The following is a 22353-nucleotide window of genomic DNA, read 5'->3' as shown; positions in this document are numbered from 1 at the left end:
AATATTCAAGCACTATTTCCTGCTTTGGATAAGCTGATGTTTACAAGGTGCAAGATGGGCTGTTGGATGTTCATTAAGAGGGCATTGGTACATTCAAGTGAACACAGTCCAATACAGCAAATGTAAAAGCAGGAGAAAATGTAAGCTGAAAAAAAAGCAATAAGGATATAGTTTTCTGTACAAAATCAGAAACACATGACACAAATCAACCTCTAATGTTAGTTTATTTATTGACATAATAATCAGGGACAAGCAACATCATAAATATGCAATGTGAAGACTAGCTAGGACCAGATCAGAACCACATTCAGTTTCTGTTAAAACTAGCACAAACTGGGACCTGAGCAACATTGAATTTTCAACACAAACAATCCTGTTTAGTGCCATCCAATAAAATACTAACCCAACTGAGAGCTTGGAGCTTGTGCCCATCCTATCCGCCTGAGCAGCAGTGCTTTCTGCACAATCACAACTCAGCAGACAATAATTATTATCTTTAATTCCAGTGTTTAAAAATGTCTACCTTGTTCCCCACTCTCTCAGATAGGTACAGCACGGAGCAATTTGAAACATCAATAGTTAGCACAAGATTGATTTATGCCAGGGCAGGCACAGTGCCAGTTACAGCCTAGAGTCACACTTTAAACAATCCCATCAAATACCCCCAAGGCAGGTACAGAATTGAATGGAAATGAAATCATACTCAAATTTGTAGTGAGTAAAAGGTCACTAAATGGTGGGTTGGGATCATGTAGACATAGTGGGAGTGGGGATTGCTTGCTGCAAAGTCTGGCTAGGATTTGACAGCAGAGGAATCAGCACTCTGCACATTGGACCAGAGGAATCAACACTCTGTACAACATACAATAAAACAACACAATGACAGAACTCAACGGCGTCGCATGACTGGCACTGCATAGTCTATCTACCGGAAGTCATCAGTACTGAACATTCCCTTAGCACGCCGCAGGATGGAGTCTTTAGAAGCATCGTATGGGTGCTCCTTCGATGGGATCTCCAACACAGCAGGAATCGATATCGTATGTGCATCAATGACGTGACGAATCATCTCCGCAATGTATTGATTGATCAGAATTATCCCAATGTCATCACGATTCAAGAAACCTCTGTAAAGAAAATCAGAAAGACTTATTCCAAACTCCTGGCAAAATTGCAGGATCGGCATCGTAACAAAGGCAACAGAATAGATTCTGTCAGCCTTCACAGAATCTTGGAGGTTGCCTCAAAGCCCAATCATTCAGTACTGAACCCAGAGGCTGGCTGTAGATGCCTCCATTGCTTCTAGAAATTTAGCAGAATTATTATGGGATTATTTCTGGGCACAGGACAGGAGATGGTGAAGGAAGAGAGTGTAAATGAAGCCCATCTTCTGGTGTTGAGGATAGGACAGGGAAAGAAAATCAAGACATCCACAGGACAGGAGGAGATGAGCCAACCCAAGCTGAGGAGCCGGCTGAGTGAATGAAGTAGGGAGGACAGCACTGAATTGAACTTCCTGAGCAAATGCAGGACTCACTTCCTTAAACTAACGCTTGGCCCCACTTTCAGAATTCCTCAGCACTTACTGACAGATTTCACAATGTATCTAACGCCTATACAGGAGGCATACCCAGACCTGTGGCCATCTTAGCTGTTACTCTCACACAAGGTCCACGGTGGAAAGAAGGGGGAAATAGTGAGGACATGGCACAGTGTTGAGCTCACCAGCAGCACCTCGCACCATATATCATTTGGGATTGCATACATAAAACTCCCATGGGAGTAATCAGGCTCATAGAAAATTTACAATTCAGCAGATCTACCCAATCTATCTCACCTTCCAGCACTCACCCTGAAGGTCATGGCTCTTCAAGTACATATCCAAATACTTTTTAAATATGAAGGTTTCTATTTCTACCACCCATCTAGATTATGAGTTCCAGACTCCTTCCAATCTCAAGGTGAAAAATCTTCATATTTTCTTTATCCCTTCCACCAATTTTAATATCTCTTTGCTAAACAAGATTAGCTGTAATTATTCTATCTAGGCCCACCAATGAACATATCTTCTCATATTCTATGTCGCAACAAATAACGGAGAGCAACCCATTTACATTTTTAACAACATCCCCAGCAGGTAACTGATTCATCCTACAACAACGAGGGCAGTTCTGAACTACTATCTACCTCATTGGCGACTATCTTTGATCCGACTTTTCTGGCTCTACCTTGCACTCTTTACCTTTCCACTCAAGTGTCTAGATTGCACATCTGAAGAGTTCCTCCTCACGCTCAACGACATAGCCAATTGTTGTATCATCTACCAACATGTCCTCTACACTTAAATATGAATGATTAATTTATGTAATAAAAAACATGAGACTGAGTACTCTTGTACATCACAAAAATCTATCAATCTGCTTTAAGCCAGTGAGCTCACTGGATCCAGTTTTAGAAAATCACGTCAGGATTCACTGTTTCCTTGCATCTCTCCTCGCCCAATCCAAATCCACAATTTTCACATTAGACTAAACCCCTTCTGCTCCAGACCACAGGCAGATGTCCAGATCTGGAAACATATCAGAAACTGGAACGCCAAATACAATATATGCATAGTAAGCTTCCACAAAATCGAGGGTGACAATGATCAGGGTCCCGATCCCGTCCCCCCGAGTCCCTCTCCCTGGGAGCTGATCCCGGGTCCCTCTCCCGTCCCCCTGGGAGCTGGTCCCCGGCCCGGTTCCCATCCATCAGGCACAGCCCCCCTCACTTGAAAGTCTCCTCGATTTCCGCCACGCTCGTCTCCTTCTCCACCACCAGAAAGTTGGGCCTGCGGTTCTTGTTGAGCTCGCCGATGCCGCCGAGCAGGAATCCGGTGCAGGTGTCCTCGTCCCCCAGCACCGCGATCAGTTTGCCCCGGCCCGCCATCGCGCACGCTCACTGTCCCCGGCCTCACGCCTGCGCAGTGCCCCTGGTCACGCGGTCATCGGCCTCAGGCGACGTCATCCGTCAACTGCCCCAGTACTGAGCATGCGCATGAAGCCACGCCCCTCACTGCCTTTACCCGTGACGTCTGTCCCCAGCATTGAGCATGCGCTGAGAGCCACGCCCCCTTGTTACCGTTACCCAGGACGCGCCAGTGCCCCAGTATTGAGCATGCGCAGTGAGCCCCGCGCCGTCCGAGCGAGCGCACGCGGAGAGGCACGCTCGACGTCCTCACTAAGGACAGAAACATGGTCGCAGGTTTGAAGTGGGATTGCACAGCCACCCTGACCCGTCTGCAGTCATAACCATTTCTGCAGCAGCAGCACTCCAGCCGGGCACCTGGCACCCTTCTGGACCTACGGTCAGGTAACTGGCGTTCTGCTGCAATGTTGCCTCAGTTTAGCCCTCTCCATTAGCACAGCCCGACCTGCAGGGAATTGAGTGTGAGGGGGAATTGGTATGGAGGAGTTGAGGCTGGTGTGGATCAGCCATGATCTTATTCATCAGTGTGACACACTTGAGTGGTTTGGTGGCCAACATCTGGCAATATTTCCCAGCCATTAACCCATTGAAGGCTGCCTGTCAATCTCACTGCCATAATAGAAACATAGAAATTAGGTGCAGGAGTAGGCCATTCGGCCCTTCGAGCCTGCGCCGCCATTCAATATGATCATAGCTGATCATCCAACTCAGTATCCCGTACCTGCCTTCTCTCCATACCCTCTGATCCCCTTAGCCACAAGGGCCACATCTGACTCCCTCTTAAATATAGCCAATGAACTGGCCTCGACTACCCTCTGTGGCAGGGAGTTCCAGAGATTCACCACTCTCTGTGTGAAAAAAGTTCTTCTCATCTCGGTTTTAAAGGATTTCCCCCTTATCCTTAAGCTGTGACCCCTTGTCCTAATCACTCCGTCTTATCCATTGCCTCTGCAACTTATTTTTTCCCTCCCCCCCCCAGTTCTCACAAAGGGTCTGAAACATTGATTCTATTTCTCTGCCTTACCAGCAGTTTCTGTTTTGTTTTCTATTTATATTATGTTATATATTGAGAAACATAGAAAATAGGTGCTGGAGGAGGCCATTTGGCCCTTCGAGCCAAATACTTATAAGTATGTACTGTGGTCCAAGTCAGTGTGTATTGCTAATCCTAAATGTAAGATGGTGCTGGAATGCCATATTTAAGAACCAATGGCAGACCAATGCCTGTGCTGACCATGATGCCAATTCAAACTGCACATCTGCCTGCACGTGGTCTATATCCCTCAGTTCCCTGTCTGTTACTATGTTTGTTTAAATACGCTCTAAGTGTTGCTAAATGTATAAGGCATGATAAGTACTTTTGCAGATGACACTAAAACATGTGGTATCGTTGACAGTGAAAATTATTATCAAGAAATACTGCAATACCTAGATCAGCTGGGGAATAGCAAGTGGAGTTTAATTCAGATTAGTGTAAGGTACTGCCTTTTTGGAAGTCAAAGCAGGGCAGGGCCTTCAAATGAATGGTAGGATCTGGGGGAGTATACTCTCTCAAGGCTTCTGTTTACAGAAACCAGAACCTTCTCAGGAAGTGTGTCCTCTCCCACCATTGTCAATATCTTTTGCTTGGGCACAACAGGAAGCAGCTTGAATGCAGTTTGAATGCTCCCAGCTCTTCTACAGTATAGAATTACAAAGCTTCAGTTTACTCAAAACCCAAAGACAAATTAATCTTTACTTAATAAAATACCTTACGTTATAATTTATATTATATAACTAGGATATTCTCAACCGCCTAGCCTTTAGGTATAGGGAATTCCAAAAATTCACCACTCTATTAATGAAGAAATCTCTCTTAATCTTACCTATATTAGAACATAGAACAGCACAGGTACAGGCTCTCTAGCCCACAATGTCTGTGTTGGACATGTCGTGGAACATAAGGCAGAAGAACATTTGGAGGTTGTGGTAAACACTGGTACTAACAACATGGGTAGAAAGAGGAATGAGGTCCTGCAGAGTGAATATTGGGAATTCAGCCGGAATTTCAAAAGCAAGGTCATAATCTTGGGATTACTCTTCGTGCCAAATGCTAGTGATGGTAAAAACAGGATGACGGGTCAGCTGAAAGTGTGGCTAAAGAGCTGGTGCCGGAGGACAGGCTTTAGGTACTTTGATAATTGGGAACCCTTTTGGGTTAGGTGGGATCTCTACAATTCAGAGGGATTGTGCCTTAACTGGGATCGACATTCTTTCAGGGAGGAAGGTTCCTGCTGCTCTGGAAAATTTAAATTAATGCAACACCTCGCACTTAAATGTATTAATGACTTTTGGCTGCTCCCTCTTCTCCTCGAGAATGTCATGCAGCTGCTCTTATGACATCCTGGACCTGGCACCAGGGAGGCAACACACAATCTCTGACCTGCTCTCCACCACTCTCCCCCTGGACTCAACCCCCATCTCACCTGATGATCTCACAAACCATCTCAACTCCACCTTGTCTACCTCCCTCAACACTCTGGCCCCCCTCAAAACAAGAACCGTAATTTTCAACACATCCTCACCCTGGTACACACCTGCACTTCGTAAACTGAAACAGACTGGTCGCCAACTCGAACGACTTATAAATAAATCATCTCTCACAGTCCACCTTGAAGCTTACAAACTCCACCTCACTGACTACAAAGATGCCCTCATTGCTGCAAAATCTGCCTACCTCTCCTCCATATTCACCGATCCCTGCCTAAACCACAGAACCCTCTTCTCCACAGTGGGCAACCTCCTCAAGCCTCGAGCCAACACTCTCCCTACCTCTACTCCGGTTCTCTGCAACTCATTCCTCCACTTTTTTTGCTGATAAAATCAGCACCATCTATCAATCTTTATCCCCTGTACCCGACTCCCCAGCATCTACTCCACCACCTACCAGGGCCCCTCCTTTCAACATCTCCACTGACCTCCGTACCCCTCCTCCACACTGCTTCCTCTCCCAGTTTGACCTGGTCACCCCTATTGAAATCTCCAAACTCATCAGCTCTTCCAAACCCACTACCTGCTCCCTCGGCCCTCTCCCCACTCCCCTGTTGAGGTCCTGCCTCCCCGTTCTCTGCCCCTGCCTCACTGGTCTCTTCGGCTCCTCATTGTCCCGGGGGGTTGTCCCCTCCGCTTTCGGAACTGCTGCCGTTGCACCAATCTTGGAGAGGCCTGGTCTTGATCCCTCCTCTCTCATTGGCTGCCGCCCAGTCTCAGACCTCCCCTTTCTTTCAAGGACCCTGGAGCGTGTCGTTGCGTCGCAGCTTCATTCCCACCTCCTTGCGTATAACCTACTTGAACCCCTCCAATCTGGCTTTCGCCCCCTCCATAGCACAGAAACTGCTCTCCTCAAAGTCCTCGGCGACCTCCTTGCCTCTGCTGACACTGGTTCCCTCGGCATCCTCATCCTCCTCGACCTGAGCGCAGCCTTCGATACAGTGAACCATAACATCCTGCTCACCAGACTCAAAGACCTCGGCATTGAAGGCTCTGCGCTCAGCTGGCTCCGTTCCTGCCTTTCCAGCAGATCCCACTTCGTCTCTCTCCACGGCCACGCCTCTGCTGCGGCCGCAGTCACCCGGGACGTTCCCCAAGGCTCTGTACTCGGCCCCCTCCTCTTCATCATCTACATCCTCCCCCTTGGTCAGATGCTCCGCCACTTCAATCTGGACTTCCACTGTTACGCTGATGACACCCAGATTTACCTTGGCACCAAATCCCCCCACAACCCCCCTCCCCCTCTCCCATATCAGCTCCTGTTTGTCAGCTATAAAAACCTGGATGCAACATAATTTCCTCAAACTCAACAGCGATAAGACAGAATTCCTCCTCATGGGCTCCAAAGCCACACTCAGCAAGATCAATGACCCCACTCTCACCATCGACGGCGCCACTGTCTCCCCATCTCCCCAGGCCCGCAACCTTGGCGTGATCTTTGATTCCACCCTCTCCCTTGAGCCTCACATCCGCCATGTCATTGGAACCTCCTTCTTTCATCTCCGCAACATCGCCAAACTCAGACCCTCTCTCACACCGCCTGCTGCTGAAAGACTCATCCATGCCTTCATCTCCTCCCGACTGGACTATTGCAGCTCACTTCTCCTTGGCATCAGCTCCACCTACATCAACCGACTCCAACTGGTCCAGAACGCAGCCGCCCGACTCATCACCCACACCGAATCCTGGCATCACATCACTCCAATCCTCGGGAAGCTTCACTGGCTTCCCATCTCCCACCGGATCACCTTCGGAGTCCTGGTCCTCACCTACAAAGCCCTCCACCATCTGGCCCCCCCATATCTCACTGACCTCCTCTCCCCCTACCAACCCTCACGGTCCCTCAGATCCACATCAGCCGGTCTCCTCTCCATCCTCAAGTCCAACCTCCGCAGTTTTGGGGACAGAGCCTTCTCCAGGGCAGCTCCCAGGCTCTGGAACTCCCTCCCCCAACTGATCCGCAATTCCGTGTCCCTCACCATCTTCCAGTCCCGCCTCAAGACCCATCTCTTCGCCTCTGCCTATCCTTAGCCCCACATCCCCGTCCCTTTTCATCTGTGCATTGATTGCCTCATACTGTGTTTTGTGTTGAGTTCTGTCTTTACTTTGTGTACTGGTCATGTCTCTACTATTTATTTCATTCCCCTTGCATGTTTTTCCTCTACATGCTCAATTTTTGTAAGGTGTCCTTGAGACTCTTGAAAGGCGCCCATAAATAAAATTTATTATTATTATTATTAATCCTGGAGCCTCGGTTGCGGCCACAGAATCTCCAGAATCTCCTATCTGTCCCCTAACGACTAACGAGTTTCCTACCACTGGAGAGAAGGAATGGGTGATGTTTCGGGTCGAGACCCGAAACATCATCCATTTCTTCTCTCCAGAATGCCTGTCCCACTGAGTTACTCCAGCATTTTGTGTCTACCTTCGAGTTAAACCAGCATCTGCAGTTTTTTCTTACACAAGTTTCCTACCACGCGGGGAAGGCTCTGCCCGACATTACCCTTCCCCGCTGTGCCATTGAGCCAGGATCGGTGCCACACTCAGGGCTACAGACCTGACTGCTGCTTACCCTTGGTTGGTCAGCCCCCCCAACAGTTTGTTTTGAAGAGGAATGGCCATTGGGGTAACTTGCACACTCTACCAACTCTTTTCTTTTCTTGTGGCCACCCATCTAATCTCTTCCAATACATTAGAAGTGACCACTTCACTATAACTCCTATTTACGAAGCTCCAGACAATCCCGAGTCCAGTCCTAAAATAATAGGTCTGTATTTCCATATGAAGGATGTGGAGGATATAGAGTTCATGGAGGGATACGTTGATAGTCTGGAACATTTCAGTATGAGGAAAGTGGAGCTGTTAAATATCTTGGAATGCATCAATGTTCTTAAATCCCACGGATAGACAAGATCTATCTCAGGAGGCTGTGGGGAAATAAAGGAGAAGATTTCTGTGGGGCTCAGGTAAAAATGTCTGCACCTTCACTAGCAATTGGAATGATACCAGAAGACTGGGTGGAAGAGGACAGAGGGAGGGGAATAGTTGGGTTGCAAAGTAAATATGGGTATCATATGGGAGGTAGGGGTCAAGGAAAGAGCGTTCACGTCGCGGCCCTGTTTCCACCAATCTTTCCACCACCACGCACAAGAAGCACAAGAAGCGACAAGACAGACACCATTGTATGCAGATGCCGAGAGGTGTGTTCAGCTATGGCTGAACAACTTCTAATCCTGTGTGTGGACTCGATAAGAAGGAGATATGGGAGGTGAGGATATGGATGAAGGGAAAGGATCAGGGTGTCTCAGCTGGTGCGAGACAGTTGGAGGATGGGGGTATTACATAAAGTTGGAGAATTCAGTGTTTGTACCATTGGGTTGTAATGTACCCAAGTGGAATAAGAACTGCTTAGTTTAGAGTTACACGTGGAAACAGGCCATTAGGCCAACGTTGACCAACGAACCCTGCACACTGCACAATTAACAATTTCACTGAGCTAATTAAGCTACAAAACTGTACGTCTTTGGAGTGTGGGAGAAAACTGGAGAAAACCCATGCAGGTCAGCGGGAGAACATACAAACTCTGTATACGCAGCACCCATAGTCAGGATCGAACCTGGGTCTCAGGCGCTGTAAAGCAGCAACTCTTTTGTGCCACTGTGCTGCCTTCCAGTTCTGTTCTTCCAGTTTGTGTCTGGCCTCACTGGCAAATGGAGGAGGCCAAGGTTAGAAAGGTTGGTATGCGAACAGGAAGGAGAGTTAAAATGGTTAGTATCCGGGTGATCCAGGAGGGCTAGGCAGACCAAGCACGTGTACTGCTAAATAGTCGTGTAGACTACACTTGGTCTCACTGATTCAAGAGGCTATATAGGGAGCACTGAATGCAACTGGCCAGGTTGGAAGAGGTGCATATGAACTTCTCTTGCACATGGAGAACCTGCAATGGATCCTGTAAGGAAGTGAGGAACTGTAGGAATAGGTGTTACATTTCCTGCAGTTGTAGGGGAAAAGTGCCTGGGGGGGGGAGGTGTATTGAGTGGAAAAGGTTGAGCAAACCAAAGAGTTGAGGAGAGTAGTCTTTGCAGAAAACTGTGGGGACGGGCATATGTGACTGGTGGTGTGATCCTGTTGAAGATGGTGGAAATGTCAGAATGATGTGTTGAGTGCAGAGGCTGCTATAATGAAAGTGAAGAGCAGGAAGATTGGATTGGCTGGGCTTGGCGTCCCATTGAGTGAAGGAAACTGTGGAGTGATCTGATCCAAAATTGACAGGCATTGATAATCCTTTTTTCACTGGTTAGAGGATCATCAAAAATAAGATGGCATAGGTTTAAGGCAAAAGAAAAGATTTTTTAAAAAGGGAACCAAAGGTAATCAACTAAACTACTGTATCTGGAGGTAGTGGAATAGGATATAGAAACATAGAAATTAGGTGCAGGAGTAGGCCATTCGGCCCTTCGAGCCTTCACCGCCATTCAATATGATCATGGCTGATCATCCAACTCAGTATCCCGTACTTGCCTTCTCTCCATACCCTCTGATCCCCTTAGCCACATCTAACTCCCTCTTAAATATAGCCAATGAACTGGCCTCGACTACCCTCTGTGGCAGAGAGTTCCAGAGATTCACCACTCTCTGTGTGAAAAAAGTTATTCTCATCTCGGTTTTAAAGGATTTCCCCCTTATCCTTAAGCTGTAACCCCTTGTCCTGGACTTCCCCAACATCGGGAGCATTCTTCCTGCATCTAGCCTGTCCAACCCCTTAAGAATTTTATAAGTTTCTATAAGATCCCCTCTCAATCTCCTAAATTCTAGAGAGTATAAACCAAGTCTATCCAGTCTTCATAAGACAGTCCTGACATCCCAGGAATCAGTCTGGTGAACCTTCTCTGCACTCCCTCTAGGGCAATAATGTCCTTCCTCAGATTTGGAGACCAAAACTGTACGCAATACTCCAGGTGTGGTCTCACCAAGACCCTGTACGACTGCAGTAGAACCTCCCTGCTCCTATACTCAAATCCTTTTGCTATGAAAGCTAACATACCATTCGCTTTCTTCACTGCCTGCTGCACCTGCATGCCTACTTTCAATGACTGGTGTACCATGACACCCAGGTCTCGCTGCATCTCCCCTTTTCCTAGTCGGCCACCATTTAGATAATAGTCTGCTTTCCTGTTTTTGCCACCAAAATGGATAACCTCACATTTATCCACATTATACTGCATCTGCCAAACATTTGCCCACTCACCCAGCCTATCCAAGTCACCTTGCAGTCTCCTAGCATCCTCCTCACAGCTAACACTGCCCCCCAGCTTAGTGTCATCCGCAAACTTGGAGATATTGCCTTCAATTCCCTCATCCAGATCATTAATATATATTGTAAATAGCTGGGGTCCCAGCACTGAGCCTTGCGGTACCCCACTAGTCACTGCCTGCCATTGTGAAAAGGACCCGTTTACTCCTACTCTTTGCTTCCTGTTTGCCAGCCAGTTCTCTATCCACATCAATACTGAATTATAAATACTGCATTATAAAATGCACTTAAGCAAGGCATAGAGACAAAAAGTTAACTCTTGCAAGTAAATAGTTAAGTGTCGGCAAGCAAAATGGTCAGCTTGGACATTATGGGACATCAGGTCCGTTTCTTTACTGTAAAACTATGAAGGGAGATGATGAGAGTCAGAGGTTCAAGCCAGTTTTATGACTGATAACACGTTGTTAATTCTCAACCCCAAAATTTTCCTGGATACCCTATTCAATTCCAAGTAACTGAAGATGAGACAGTTACTTCCAATAAGACAAAAGCATAAGACAAAATGTTATCAGGTATATTTTATTATTGCCAGACTTTTGTTGATGTATCAAATACAAGGGCTCACTTTCATACAAAGTTGTCTAGAAACAAACAAAGTAACAACTCCAACATTGCCACCCATGTCCGAGGGCATGTCCAGCACTTTATGTGCTGTAACCCTTGCATGGTCTAGCTCATTTCCATGAGTACAGCAGTCAGCTCACCAAATGTTTTGCTCCAAACCGTCAGTGCAGTATCTGGTCAGGGTAACTAGTGGTTGGAGAAATTGGATGTCAGATCATATTGGGAAAGTAATGGGATAAAGGGGAGGACATGGGATAAGTGGGAGATGTACAGACTGAACACACTGGTTGATTAACTAATTAAAGTTTTTTGGAACCCATTTCCATCAACCCCTTCTTAGCCTTAGCACAGGGACAAATAAGCCCAAGGATTCACCAATACCTTTTGAAAAGAACATTAGAAGTTGTCTGTCTTGCTTCAAGAGGAGCAGAAGATCGAGAAGGTGAATCATCCTTGGAGCTGCAGCACCTGGAGGGTGTGCCAGTCAGGTATGCAGACGGTACTGGCTCCTTTCAATACCCTCCAAAACAAGCTCCAATATTTTTACTGCAGAGTTCTTGGGGAAACTCTTAACCAGGAGAAATTGCCAATTGTTCTGGTAAATTCAGTCAGCTTCTAAAAATCAGTTGTCTGGTGTTTGCCCAGAGAAACTCTTCCCCCAACCCCTCCCCACAATCTCCCTACCCACCCCCACCCCCCCCCCCCCCCCCCCAAACACCCCCATCCCTGCAAATGCAGGGCTGGATATTAGTTTTTAAGTTAACTTTTTTGTTGTTTTTCTACAAAACTTAGACAATTCAGATCCTCTGGGATGTAACAAAGGTTCCATCAGTCATTCAGGGGACAGTAGCATGGAATGGGCTACCGGGCACACACTCATCGCCCCACTTCACAATCAGAATATAGTCGCCCTTCTCCTTCACAGTGTATGTGACGTTATATACACGATTACCCATGTGTTTCACATAAACTTCTTCACAAGGGGTCTTCGGGCCATGCACACCCACCATCAACATGTTAGTTCCTGGAACAAAAAGAAGTTACTTCAGTGAGCGCATCACTGCAAGGGATCACAACAAATGTACATTTGCTGGGTTTGTCACAAGCCAATGAATGAAGGTAATACTAGCCTAGCATGGTTTAAGCCAGGTTGTGCTTGTGTTTACACTTCCACCAACCATCAAGATAATCCTCATCCCATGCCTTACCTAAACCCTACACTTGTCCCACCTTCCCAACCCCAGACACCCACCTGCTTTGCTGCAGTCCACAGTGAAGTTGTTTTTCTGCCCAATGAAAGCCTTGGACAGGCCAGGCCCTCGAGATACCACTTTGCTGGCATCAGATGTGAATTTGGGCATTGGTCCATAGCCAGCAACTGTGGATGACTTGGTAACTGTTTCAACCAAGACTGTAGATGTCTCATGTAAACTGTGGCCCCCTGACAATCGAACTCCTGAAATAGAAAACAGGCACAAGTTAGTCCTGTCACAGCTCCCTGGGAGGTGGAGAGACTTGATAGCCCCATTCTTTATATTCCAGTTTAAAAAGATTGTATGCTTTCTTTTCATGTTATACATTTCTATGATCCAATGAACTTGTGCTCACCTGTGACCTTAGCCTTGAATGGACTGCCAATAATATGTTGAGGTCCACCATATTTTATGGAGATCAGGTAATTACCAGGGGCCATTGGAGTGTAGGTTACCTTATAACCATCAGGGCCCTCTTGGCAGTCCATCTTCACTTTTGACGGACCATCAATGGTGACAGAAAGAGCTCCAGCTCCCGCATTACATGTGTTGACAATGAATTCTGAGGGCACTCCTGCACAAAACACACACAATTACTATGAAACAATCTTTTCCAGCATTTATAGTCTAGGATGGCTGAAACAAGCAACTAAGCCCCCAAACCAGCCTGTATTTCACATTTGGGTACCTGTTATTCTCTGCTAGGATTCTTTCAATTATATTCTAACATCCAAATCACAACAAGTATCCATCGATATCTATTCAAATCCCTACTGAACCACTAAATTCAAGCTTGCAATATTCCAGTTCTCATTACATTGCCCAACTTGCTGTGCATTTTCAACATTTTCTGTTTATATCCCAGATTTTTTTAATATTTTAACGCCACAAACCCATAAACAGATTCTAACTTGTACATTACCAACGCGTTGTTTTAATCCACACTTGCCAAAAATACATTGCATTCCCTCCCCCACCAGCTATCCATGCATGATGAATCCTGATGATTACAAGTCAAATGTAGCAAGGTATTATACCTGTGACACCTCCTTCCAGTCCAGGGCCATAGGCAGAGACCAAGCCAGGATCCCCCGTCTGTCCTGGCTCTCCCACTCGGATCCTGAATGGGCTGCCTGGGATGTGACAGGAATTGAACTTGACATCGATGGAGTGGACACCATTTTCACGTGGTATGAAGCGGATAGCAAAGTTATCTGTGAACAGAAACAGTCTAAGTTCTGGCATATCTCTAATGAGAGCTGGTGGAAATTAGAGTTAGGGAGGGGTCCAAGCTACAGGGATTAGATAATTTAAGATAGAGTTTTAAAAAACAGCTGTTATATTTGGAAACTACACAAGTTAGCAATGTTGGGGGTGTATATAATAGGACTCGGTATCAGTATACACATAGAATTTTGGATAATATTAGGTTTACAGAAGCTAGAATAAGGAAGTCTGCCGATTCAATACTAGGGAACATTCAAATCTGTTGTGTATTATTACACTGTGGTCATTATGGAGACTTAATCGAGTTGAATTCTTGATTAGAACGCGTGTCAAGGATTATGCGGAGAAGGCCGGAAAATGGATTAGGAGGCAGGTCAGCCATGATTGAATGGCGGAGTAAACTTGATGGGCCAAATGGCATAATTATACTCCTATAACTTGTGAACTAATTTATGAACCAATACAGAGTTATATTCTAGAACTCGCCAGAGAGTTCCATACAACATTATAATTTTACACCGATTAAAGGCATGGACGAGGGCATCAGTAGCAGTTGTGCAGCAGCAGAATCAAGTAATGCTAAAAAGGTGTTGTTGACAAATAAGATAAGGAGCTCCTCTTGGGGACAAATACAACTAGTTTCAAAACTGTCCAGCATAGTTGCCGTTGTCACTAACGCACTCTCTAGAGTTCTGTGAAGGATTAAGTGATATTTTCTCTGCATAAAGCAGCTGTTTCCCAATTACACGATCCAATGTCCAACATCTATTCCTTAATTGTCTTCAAGTCCTGTAGATCTTCCCATTACCAGTAGGTGGCACTCTGAGTGCAGCAATCCATAGACCGCTAGTGTTGAGATAGACAAAGACACACACACACACCACACAGACTTACACACACACAGACGGAGGGAAATGGGAGGTACAATTACAGAGACTTTGTTGAATTCAGTGCATAGAGCAAACTGAAAAACAAAGCTTCAGAAATGCTGAAGAAATAGCTCTGAACAAGTTTTGACCTTATGTTGTCCTTCTAGAAGTTTCTGAATTACTGGAGGCTGCAGGGGCCTGGATCTCGTGTTACAGCTTAAGCCCCAGGCAGCTGCTGCAAGAGAGGCCATGGCACATGGTGTGGGAATGACTGCTTATTCTGGGTCAGATCGATAACACCCCACAGCCACATAACCACATCCGGCTGGATTGGCTCCCAGCTCTCCCTGCCACAGTGAATCTACACTCTCCTGCACTGCCTCATCCTCTATCTTGCTCTTGTCAAAGTCTGGGGCACCTTCCCCTTTCCCATGCAGATCTGCACAAATTGATTGCATGCTTGGATTTCAGTGCTATCGCCCCATCAGAATGTTGAGAAATCAGATGATGAAAATCATTGCTGTCAGCATTGTTGCTCTGGGTGAACTATTGTGTGGCTGGGCAGAGGGCGAGGAACAGAACCAGTACATGGGGCAACAGAAGAGGATGTAGCACAGATGACAAACGAGAGTCCCTTCACCCACCTCAAACCAACATTATCTAGTATCCAGTCACTCACCACTATCCAGCTCTGACATGTAACATTCCTCCACAGCCCCAGATGGGGTCCGGACTTTTGCATCAATCACTCCTCTTGCTCCATTCAGCTGAACTGCAAATGAGGCTTGTTGATTGACCTTCAATCCTGATTCCTGGACATAGATTAAATGGACAAACATTTGAAAACATATGCCCAAGGCGTAGTCATCTGTACATGATTTATTGTGTGACACTAAATTTTGACACTGCCCCTTCAAAATGTGCCAAACTAAAGAAAGTAAGTCAATCCGAGTGTCCCCCAACTGGAACCATGGATCAATCTCAAAATCCACTTGAGTGAAGTCAGATCAGCCCAATTGGCACAAGAGATCTAGGTACAACATTTGCAAAGCCATCAGGAATGCCAAGAGACCAAGCTAAAGTCCTATAGTAATCGCACCATCACCCATCAACTGTGCAAGGCATGCATTCTATAATGGTTTGAACAGGAAGTTTGAATTACTGGCCATAGCACATCCCTCCCGAACAAGCTACACACACCCACCCCTCTGAAGCACATTAAGTGCCTGCCTTGTGCCCACCTGAAGACTGGTAACAGTGAGTCTGCGGGCAGCATCCGAGGGAGAAGCAATCGGAACAACGAATGGAGAATCTGGGATATGCTCATCGTTGAACTTGATGGATACCTCGTAGTCACCTGGAAAAAAGGAGCAGCTCAATTAAAGATAAATGTGGATACAGAAAAAGATAAAGGGGCAAATGATTCAATTCAATTTACTGACCAGGTTCCTGCACAATGTAAGAAACGCCACACGAGCCATCCTTGCGATCTTCAAATGAGATCTCCGCTTTGCTTGGACCTTCTACGGCAATGGAGAGACCTCCAGCTCCAGCCTCTCGAGTCCAGATACTGAATTCAGCTTAAATGGGAGAAAGGGAAAGAACAGTGAGTGACTATACGAGGGATAGGCACATAATAATACACTCTGCATCCTCACCAAATCTACACCCCTATTCTGCCCTTCCCATGGTTGGTCTGCCTCCCACCTCATCCCCAGACTGCTCCGACATTCCTTTCCCCCCCACCAAGATGGACTCCGAAGTTCCCAGAACTTATTTTGTCACCACATTTGCTCTGGATATTAATAATTGGAATTTGTGTACTCAGGAGTCAGCCTTCATGAAATAATTGTCAGTGTCTGGGTTATGTCCTCAAGAGCTTTTAGTCCAGAGAACCTTTGAACATTCAGAGGTGTCCTGTCATTTATAATGTGTTCCCAATGTAAATATGCTGTTCAATGAAACCATGTCGTCAGAAAAATATTGAAATAAACAATGCCGTTGTAGCTATTAAAATTGCTACCAAAATAGTATTCAATCAGCTGCTGTCATCTTCCTGTTTAAGAATACTAAATCATGATGTACTTCGAGTTCAGGGTGATTCTGCCAAGGGTCTCCACAAGAAGTGCTCACTTATCATGTTGAATAAAGACCTTCCACATCTATCAGTTTCTCTAGCGTCTTTGTTACAATAGGCCTCATTCCTACCCTTCCCAAACTACGCACACTTGCCACTTCATTAATTATCAGAAACTCACCTGGCACTGCAGCAACACCACGCTCCAAACCAGAACCACCAGCTCGAACCTTGTGGGATCCTCCCTCGCCCAGCGGTCCCACTGTGAACTGGAAGGGGCTTCCGGGAACATGTTGGCCTCGATACTTAACATTGACAATATGAGAGCCCATCTCCAGTGGTATGAACCGTACACTGTAAGTGCTGTCTTCTCCCTCAATAATTTCTGCATCATCCATCTTCCCAGATGGGCTGGTGACTTGAGCAGTCATCACCTTCGCCCCAATTTCCACTGTAAAGAAAGAATGACAGAAATGATAGAACATTTCTTATGCACACAGCAACACCACAGCATAAAGCTATCTTTCCATTTTGTTTAAGTTTGCCAGATGCACACCTTCAACCCGTGGAATATTGGTAAAGGAGCCCAAGCTTTCACGGCCCATGAACTCTCCGAACACGTTGTGGAAAGGGTCCCCTCCAACTTGTGTTGATTCTTCCACTCGGACTTCTCTCTTCGTTTCCCCACCGCGTGTTTTGCTGATCTCTGTCCGTTCCGTGCGTGTGTAGGTGTGGCTGCTGCGTGTGAAAGTCCTGGTCAAACGCTCCTGTGCGGATACCATCTGGAACCAGTTTCCTAGAAACAAGGTGGGCAGAAAGGAGGTAAGGGGGAGAAATGAAGGAAGATCGAACAAACGAGATAATGGTGGAGTATGTGGGAATATATGATATTCTATTTTGACAGAAACAAATAAAATGGAGACACATTGCAAAAGTCTGTGATCCAGTGGGATCAGAGCCTGGGATAAAACATTAGTATGCCAATGCAGTAAGCAAATTGGAAAGTTAACAGATTGTTATTATTTATTGATGAGGGAATAAAATATGAATGTAGCCTTCAGTTATAAAATATGAATGTAGCCTTCAGTTATAAAAGGAATGAAGAGACCAGAGCTGGTAGTACTCTGCATAACTGGACTCCTTCTTTGAGAATGAAATTGGATGAGAAGTAGATCAAGTTTACTAGACTAATACCTGGATTGGTTTCCCCAGAGCAATTACTACTTGTCTAACTTGACCAACAGTCCTCATCAGACTTGGGCAGCATCTCTGGGGGACATGGATAGGCAACATTTCAGGTTGGGACCTTCTTCAGACCCGATACGTTGCCTATCGAGCTCCTGCAGATATGCTGCCTGACCCCACTGAAGTTACTCCAGCACTTTATTTCACTCAAGATTTCAGCATCTGTAGTTTCTCATTACTCCATTATCTCATCTTCCTCAACAGACTTGTATCCACTCGAGTTAGAGGCATTGTAGTTGAAACGTGCATGCTCCTGGGAGATTTAGAATAGATAAAACATGGAGAAAATTATTATTGTGGGAGAATCCAGATCTAGCAATCACCATTTTAAAAGAAGGGATGCCCAATTAAGACTGATGAGAGAATGTGTTCTGAAGGTCATAACTTTTGAGCCTCTTCCTCAGAAGAGGTCATGAAGCATAGCTTTTGAATATTTGAGGCAGCTGTGGATAGATACCCAATTAAGCAAAGGATGAACACATACCAGCCGTAGGCAAGATTGCAGAGTTGTGAATACAATTAGCCTAGTCCCTCATACAATGGCAGACCAAGCTTGAGAGGCCAAGTGGCATACTTATGCACTTAAAGATTTCTAAAGCACCTTTCAAAAGATGCTATAAAAATTCAAAATATTGGTGTAACCCAGTGGAGCTGTGTTCAATCAGGCCCAATCAGTTCTTTCCATTATGGACCTTATCCCCATTATTCAATAATTCATCATAACAAGCCACAGCTGTGTCACTGGATGTGAGTCAGTGATGCGACCAAAAATAATGACCACTCCCTTGTGAACTCCCAATTAGATCTTCAAATCAACATGGGTTGAATGGTTGAAAGTACATACTGATCATCAACCAGAAACATTGGATTGTTAATACAAATAGCGAAAACAGTCAGAATAGTCAGAAGGCAATAATCACATCATGTGAAGGAATGTAAAATATGTACCAGTCTGAATAGGTTTTTTTTTTTTTTAAACAGGCGTATTACTTCCCTCCCGTGAGATGAAATGGTTGACTAATGAGAAATGTTAAGCAGATTCAACCTATTGGAGTTAAAAACTGAAATATTATATTGTTGAAAAAGTCTGAAGAGGCTTGATAAATCACATGCCATTTGTGGTGGAAATAATAATAATTGGGGATATAAATTGAGAAGGAATCATCCACTGAAGACAAAACAAGAGAAACGCTTATCTTCAAGATAATGAATCTTCAGCATTCTCTAACCTACACAGCCTCAAAGACTGAATAACAACATAGATTCAGGTGAGGTTAGAGATTTATTAATGTACAATGGATTAAGAGAGTTTTAGAGCTGAGGTAGGAAAATAGAACTACTGTAAATCCAATATCACCGGCTGGTGCCAGCAATGGCTGCCTCGTCAACAGTCTGTCTGTCCCTTCCTTCTTGGTTGTTTGTGTGTTAAATGGATGGTATTAGTGTTCTTTAGCTTGTTTTATGTGTGTGGGGGGGGGGGGGGTGAGGGAGATAGAAGAGTTGGGGGAAACTTTTTCTAATCTCTTAGCTCGATGGAGATGTGATTTTTTTTCCCCCATATCGTGGATGCGATTTTTTTCCATATCGTTTCCACTGCAGCCTAACATCGGGGAGTTGGTGGCCTTTGCTGGAGACCGACTTCCAGAGCTCTACAGCACGGATCTGTGGGACATTAACCTCGCAGTCTCTGGTTAGAGACCGACTTTGGGAACTCCAAGCCGCAATGGCTTCAACGGCCCCGACACGGGAGCTTCAATCGCCCTGAGGCGGGAGCCTCTTCGCTCTTAGACATTTTTCTCCATTCAAATGAATGTGCTCACTTTACTTGGTATATTTTTGTTCAGAAATAGTAGGCAGATCTCCATGAAGTGTTAAGAACTGCCCAAGTGAATGAAGTCCATGAAAAGCCAACATCAGGTGTAATAAGGAAATTCCCAGGCAGGTGTGGGGAAATTCAGGATTTCTGCATGTTTAGAGGCAGGTGACAATTTCCATAAGATTAATGCTTTATTCTTAAAGTAAAACTCAAAAGTTCCAGGTCAGTCTCAAAATTAGGAGAAAGGCATTAAAAGCAAATCCTTTCCACTTTCACCTCTGATGAACTGCAATGTTACTATTTGATGAAGAACAGTATCCATTTGAAGATAATAATTGACAGAAATAGAGGAAATTGATCAGAATAAGGGCAGCCAACATCTATTCTAACACAAAAGAAATTACACTTCTCCTCGACTCAGTTGTTCGTACCTGGAATCTTCAGATTCAGGTCACAGGTGCTGCCCACAGTTGCTATGGAGGGTGCCTGGCGCCTTCTTGTGATACTCTCCTTAATTCTTCCTTCACCAGTCATCTTCACTGTAAAAGGACTTCCTGCAATAAATGTCATATGATAATTTGTAGTAAGTTAAATACCAAGTCCTGTAGTTACCGAGTAACCTGCTGGATGCAAATCATGTCAGTGACTCATAGCGGAAGCTTCTGTTGAAATCTAAATATTATTCAAATCATATTGCCATGCCTTTGCAACATGAAGGAGCTTTCACTTTGTAGTTACTTACCTGGCACATGACAATCAGCAAATTTAATGTTGATAATGTAGTTGCCTGGCTCAGTTGGGCAGTAAGTCACTTTGCACGTTCCATCCTCCTGATCATCACAATTTATGTCAACTTTGCTGGGACCTTCAATGGACAGACCAAGTCCTCCATAACCTGGGAGATGGGTGCAAAACAGTACATCAATAACAAAGGATCACCTGCCCTCATGTTAAATGCATCTCTTTTATTGATCTTTAAATTTACAAATGTCCTCCAATACCCATTTGGTCATTTAGTTATTCATCCCAAACATCTACATAAATCACCTCCGGTTTGGAGATTGGTTACAATTTTCACTCGTGGCCTGAGCAAGTTTGCCTCCAGTGACAGTCCACATGCAGGAGAATTTCCCTATTCAGTTGCCAATTGAAACAAGGCATCTCCCGAGTCGTGAAATGGTCCTCAAAGGAACTGGCCCTTACCTGCACCCCTTGTGTCCACGATGAACTCCGACACCTCAAATGTTCGACCCTCCACCAGTCCTTTCCCAGAAACTTTCACCTTGGAGGCATCGCCAATCTCGGAGGCCCCCACCATGATCTTGAAAGGGCTGTTTGTAACATGACGGTTATTTTTCTTCACACTCACCACATGTTCTCCCACTTCCTTTGGGGTGAATGAAATACCTGTTGAACGGAAAGGAAATGGGGATGAAGTTGTTCAGAAATTGAAGGAGGCAAGAAATAACAATGGACAGAACATCTGATCTGTTACAGCCAGAAACACCAAAACACAATAAGTTTCTCAAAGACTAACCAACTCACTGGACAGACTCCTATTTATCATCATCCCCTATCCAGAAAAATTCACCTCCCACCACCATGGGATGATCCCCCTCCCCAACTGCAGACTTCTTCCCCACTGCTCATTCTTTTGCACTACAATCTTGCACAATTATACTGCATTGCCCTAGTCATTGTATTTACATTTATAAATCATTATTGCAAGAATACTGTTTAATGAGACTCACGTGAACAAGGAATTTCATTCCATTTGTGTACATGACAATTAACTATCAGATTTAATGTTACACCCTCGCAACCTTTTCTTACACAATCCAAATCTTATGCTTAGTCTAGAATTGATCTTCTCTAGCTGAAAAGGATCTATTTTTATTTATTCTGCCTAAAAGTCTTCAATCACATTGTTTCTCACCAATGTTGAATTTGAGAGAATTATCACATTCTGATTATTTTTTTAAGGAATCAGAGGAGATCATTCACTTTCAAGCTTACTATACCACTTATTGAGACAAGACTAGCCTTGTGCTCCTTCATAGTCTTGAAACCATGATCCAACAAAAATCCATGTTTATCTCAAGACTTAATTTTTTTTAACGAAATCCCTGCAGTCAATCTTTTGTGGAAGATTCCCAAATGCCACTGAATGCAAAATGCTCCCTGATATCATTCCTCCTAGACAAAGCTCTGGAACAGTCAGATAAATGGAATATATCAAATACTTCAGTTCAGACAGTTCTTAAACCTTTTACACTTGTAGGACATAAGCTTGGTTTTAGTTGTCTCCAGGGTCAATATGTTACCTTGTTACAACCATGCTGAATCTCCAAAATATAGTCTTGGATATAGTTATATAGCACAGAAACAGGCCCTTCGGCCCAACACGTCCACGCCTACCAAGGTACCCCATCTAAGCTGTGCCTGCATTTGACCCATATCCTTCTAAAACGTTCCTATACATATTTGTCTAA

General features: G+C 44.9%; 2 protein-coding genes across 6 annotated transcripts in view; both read right to left on the bottom strand.

Annotated features, from left to right (window-relative positions):
- Window positions 1-207: 207 nt before the first annotated feature.
- atp6v1f (ATPase H+ transporting V1 subunit F) lies at window positions 208-3051 on the bottom strand. The gene is made up of 2 exons (XM_033039950.1): window positions 2771-3051; window positions 208-1127 (listed from the first exon to the last, which is right to left on the bottom strand). The coding sequence occupies exons 1-2, from the start codon at window positions 2926-2928 to the stop codon at window positions 926-928; spliced, it is 360 nt and encodes a 119-aa protein (XP_032895841.1). The 5' UTR covers window positions 2929-3051; the 3' UTR covers window positions 208-925.
- An 8262-nt stretch (window positions 3052-11313) lies between these two features.
- The window catches only part of flnc (filamin C), a 62270-nt gene continuing 51230 nt past the window's right edge, over window positions 11314-22353 (bottom strand). For all 5 annotated transcript variants that reach the window (XM_033039946.1, XM_033039945.1, XM_033039947.1 and 2 more), the window contains 12 exons: window positions 21065-21268; window positions 20604-20756; window positions 20293-20415; window positions 17357-17596; window positions 16982-17251; window positions 16166-16303; window positions 15965-16080; window positions 15403-15535; window positions 13665-13841; window positions 12983-13201; window positions 12627-12830; window positions 11314-12398 (listed from right to left, as the gene is read on the bottom strand). In XM_033039946.1, the coding sequence (XP_032895837.1) occupies window positions 12211-12398; window positions 12627-12830; window positions 12983-13201; window positions 13665-13841; window positions 15403-15535; window positions 15965-16080; window positions 16166-16303; window positions 16982-17251; window positions 17357-17596; window positions 20293-20415; window positions 20604-20756; window positions 21065-21268 (2165 nt within the window). In that variant the 3' untranslated portion in view covers window positions 11314-12210. The remainder of the gene's footprint in view (window positions 12399-12626; window positions 12831-12982; window positions 13202-13664; window positions 13842-15402; window positions 15536-15964; window positions 16081-16165; window positions 16304-16981; window positions 17252-17356; window positions 17597-20292; window positions 20416-20603; window positions 20757-21064; window positions 21269-22353) is intronic.

The sequence above is a fragment of the Amblyraja radiata genome, chromosome 21 (assembly GCF_010909765.2).
Source record: "Amblyraja radiata isolate CabotCenter1 chromosome 21, sAmbRad1.1.pri, whole genome shotgun sequence".
In the NCBI taxonomy this organism is placed as follows: Eukaryota; Metazoa; Chordata; class Chondrichthyes; order Rajiformes; family Rajidae; genus Amblyraja; species Amblyraja radiata.
This window is presented reverse-complemented; position numbering and strand designations above follow the sequence as displayed.